This window comes from Rhincodon typus, chromosome 30 (assembly GCF_021869965.1).
Source record: "Rhincodon typus isolate 14 chromosome 30, sRhiTyp1.1, whole genome shotgun sequence".
NCBI classification, from domain to species: domain Eukaryota; kingdom Metazoa; phylum Chordata; class Chondrichthyes; order Orectolobiformes; family Rhincodontidae; genus Rhincodon; species Rhincodon typus.
The window spans coordinates 2,301,042-2,304,638 of NC_063361.1; the positions used below are offsets into that span (position 1 = coordinate 2,301,042).

The 3,597-nt window shown below is 45.3% G+C and overlaps 1 protein-coding gene across 2 annotated transcripts in view; it reads right to left on the reverse strand.

The window, feature by feature from the left end:
- Positions 1 to 248: 248 nt before the first annotated feature.
- Positions 249 to 3,597, reverse strand: part of LOC109929981 (C1q-related factor-like) — a 4,736-nt gene continuing 1,387 nt past the window's right edge. For both annotated transcript variants that reach the window (XM_020529530.1, XM_048614558.1), the window contains one exon: positions 249 to 428. In XM_020529530.1, the coding sequence (XP_020385119.1) occupies positions 249 to 428 (180 nt within the window). The remainder of the gene's footprint in view (positions 429 to 3,597) is intronic.

A 3,597-nucleotide genomic window follows, 5' to 3' on the forward strand; every position in this document is an offset into this window, starting at 1 on the left:
ACAAAAAGAAAACTCTTCAATAAAATGCCAGCCGCGTGCAGCAGCTCCGGCGGCCCCAGCCTCAAACAGCAAACAATTGATCAGATAAATATCTGTAAGAGACTGAAAGGGAGAGAGCTCAGCACCCTCCCCAGACGCCGAAGCTGCTGCTTTGCCAGTGACAGCCTGGGAACCGCTGCCTCATCCCAGCCACTGTTCGGCCTTGAGCCAGACGGCACCGTGAACCCCTGTTTTGGGGAGCTGATGCCTCAGTCCGTGTAGATGATAAATCCCGAGAACGTGCTGTACTTGTTGTAGTTGCCTCCGTGAGCTTTGCCGCCATCCAGTTTGATGTAGACCTCATCCCCCGCATCCAAGTGCAGAATGACACTGTTACTCGCGTAGTCATAGTTCTGGTCAGCATCCTGGGCAATGGCACTGGAGCGGACCTAGGGAGGGAAGGTACTATGTCAGTGTAGGAGGCATAGTAGGAACTGGTCTGAGAGTCGGGACATGGGGGTGAGGGGTGAAACTGGAAGCGCCGGGGATGAGTGTGAAAGACAAAGAGAGGGAGAGTAATATAGTCACATTCTGAAAGAGGGAGATTGGGGTAAAATGAAATATGTAAGAGAGCTCACAAGGGACTGAGGAGATAGTGAAGGAGGGAGAATGACAGAAACATAAGGTGTAGGAGCATGAGTCGGACATTCATAGAGTCATAGGACAGGCCCTCTAGCCTAGCTTGTAATAAGGAGAGGCTGGATAAATTGGGATTGTTCTCCCCAGGAGCATCTGAGACTGAGGAGTGACCTTACAAAGGTTTATAAAATCATCAGGGGCATGGATAAGGTGAACAGCCAAGATTTTTTCCCCAGGATAGGGCAGTCCAAAACTAAAGGACATAGCTTCATGGTGAGAGGAATGATTAAAAAGGGACCTGAGGGGTAAATTTGTCACATAGAGTGGCACATAAATGGAACCAACTGCAAGAACAAGTGGTAGAGATGGATACAATTACAACATTTATAAGACATTTTGACATGTACATGGATAGGAAAAGTTTAGAGGGATATGGGCATAATGCAGAGAAATGGGACTAGTTTAGTTTAGGAAACCTGGTCAGCATAGGCAAATTGGCCTGCTCATATCTTAACTTCAAACCCCTGCACTCTCCCCATACCTCACAATTTCTTTGGTGTCTAGAACTCTCTCAATTTCTTTCTCAAACATTTTCAGTGACTGGCTCCATCAATTGCTGTGGTTGAAAATTCCACAAAGTCACTATCCTCTAAGTGAAGACATTTCTCCTTATCTCAGTTTGAAATGGCCTTTCTCATATCCTGAGATTGTTACTATTGTTCTTTCAACCCATTCCCCCCAGGAATGGGGAAATCAACACTCCTCCATCTACTCTGATCAGCCCTGTCTGAATTTTAGATGTTTCAATAAGATCCCCTCTCATTCTTCTAAACTACAGTGAATACACACCCAGTCAACTGAATCTCTTCTCATAGGACAAACCTATTGTCCCAAAAATCAGTTTGGTGAACCCTTGCTGTTTCAATAATACTGTCATTCTGTTTTTTCTACCAAAGTGGGTAACTTCACATTTATCCACATTACACTGCATCTGTCATGTATTTATCCACACTCAACTAGTCTACATTGCCTTGAAACCTCTCTATTTCCTCTTCACACACACAATCCCTCCTAGTTTTGTGTCTTTAGCAAACTTGGGAGCATTATGTTGTAAATAGCTGAGGTGCAAGCATTGATCCCCGTGCTATCTCAATTGTCACTGCCATCTATTCCAAAAAAAGCCTCATTTATTCCTAGTCTCTGCCAACCAATTCTCAGTTCAGGCTAGTACATTACCATCAATCCCATGTACTTCAATTTGCACATTAATCTTTTAAGAGGAACATTATCAAAAGTGTTCTGAAAGTCCAAATACCTCACAGCCACTGGCTCTATTTGACTAGTTGTGCCCTCAAAAACTGCAGTAAGCTTGGCAAACATGATTTCCCTTTCATAAATCCATGTTGATTGCATCTAATCCTGTTGATATTTTCTAAGTGCCTTGTTATCACCTTCATTGAATAGACTGTAATATTTTTCCTACTACTGTTAGGCTAACTGAAGTGTAATGTCCTGTATTCTTGTTCCGTCCCTTTTTAAACAGCAAGGCTACATTTGTCACTCTGCAATCTGCCAGGATTGTTCCAGAAATCTACAGACGAAAGGGGAAACAGGACAAATGTGACGTGCTAGGAGCCAGGTGAGAGAACGTCAGGGAGAGACAGAGAGAACAGATAATAAGAGAGAAAGTCAAGCAGAGATCGAGTGTGAGGTTAGGAGAATAATGGATAAAGAGTGATTGAGAGACAATGGAAGTCAGTGAAAGATAGAGATAGAAAGGACAAAGGGAAGCAAGAAAGTGCAAGGCAGAGAGCACAATGAGGCTATGGGGTACAGGCAAGATGAAAAATCAGACACAGAGACAGAGAGAGAAAGAAAGAGAAACACAGAAAACAAGATCAAGACAGAGAGAGAGAAAAACAATGACACAAGAAAGACACAAGTGGAGAGTGAGGGAGAAAGTCAGAGAAATAGCGAGAGAGAGACACACACACAGACCCACTCACTTACACAGATACACAGAGGAGAGAGAGGCAACAGACAAAGACAAAGCATGTGGGAGGGGCAGAGATAGAATAAGGGGCAGTGGGAGGTAGTAAGGTCAGTGAAATACAGACAATGAGTGAAGCAGAGAGATCAGAATGAGGAGCTGTCAGAAACAGAGGACAGACAACGAAGAGAGAGCAGAGAGAATGAAAGAAACTCTGAACAGAGAAATAAAAATAAACAGGGAAGAGACAGACCCAGAAAGTGAATAGGTCAAGACAAACAGAGGGATGGAGAGAACGAGATAAAAGGACAAATCGTGATGACTGATAGTGGGAAAGGAAGGAGCAAGACAAGAAAGTGAACAGGAGAGGCAGAAAGAGGGAAGAGAATACAGAGACTACGTTAGCTCAGGAACAGAAACTCGTCTAAGATGCGTTTCAATACCACCAGGTGGTGTCTTAGGGACCCGCTGACACACTGAGAAATACAGAACAGTCAGAACGGAGAAATTGTTCTAAAATAAAGGTGGCATGAGGAGAAAGGGAGCGTGATAGAGGGAGACATAGGTAAGGATAAGGGTGAGAAACGATCGAGAGAGGGAGAGAGAGAAAGTTCCAGCTCCAGTGTGTGTGTGTGTGTGAGAGAGAGAGACAGAGGGTGAATTCTGCCCCGATCAGTCTGAACAAGAGCTTCCGAAATGTTTCCTCAACTCGGGAGTAAGAGAATCGGAGCCACAGACTCAGTGGGTGACGCTTAGACCCAGGAGTACTGGAGAATATCACCCGGGCGAGGGTCTCCAGTTCAGCCGCTCAGGGGCACGGCTTTCCGGGAGCAGCTAGCTGTTGTGAGGCCGGGGTCACTCTCACTCCCCATCCACTGGGAGCAGGCATGGAGAGACACCCCGAGAGTGGGGCTAATCAGCACTGACTCAGCGAGTGGGAATTCAGCGAGAAAAGCCGGCAGAGACACACACACACACACACACACACA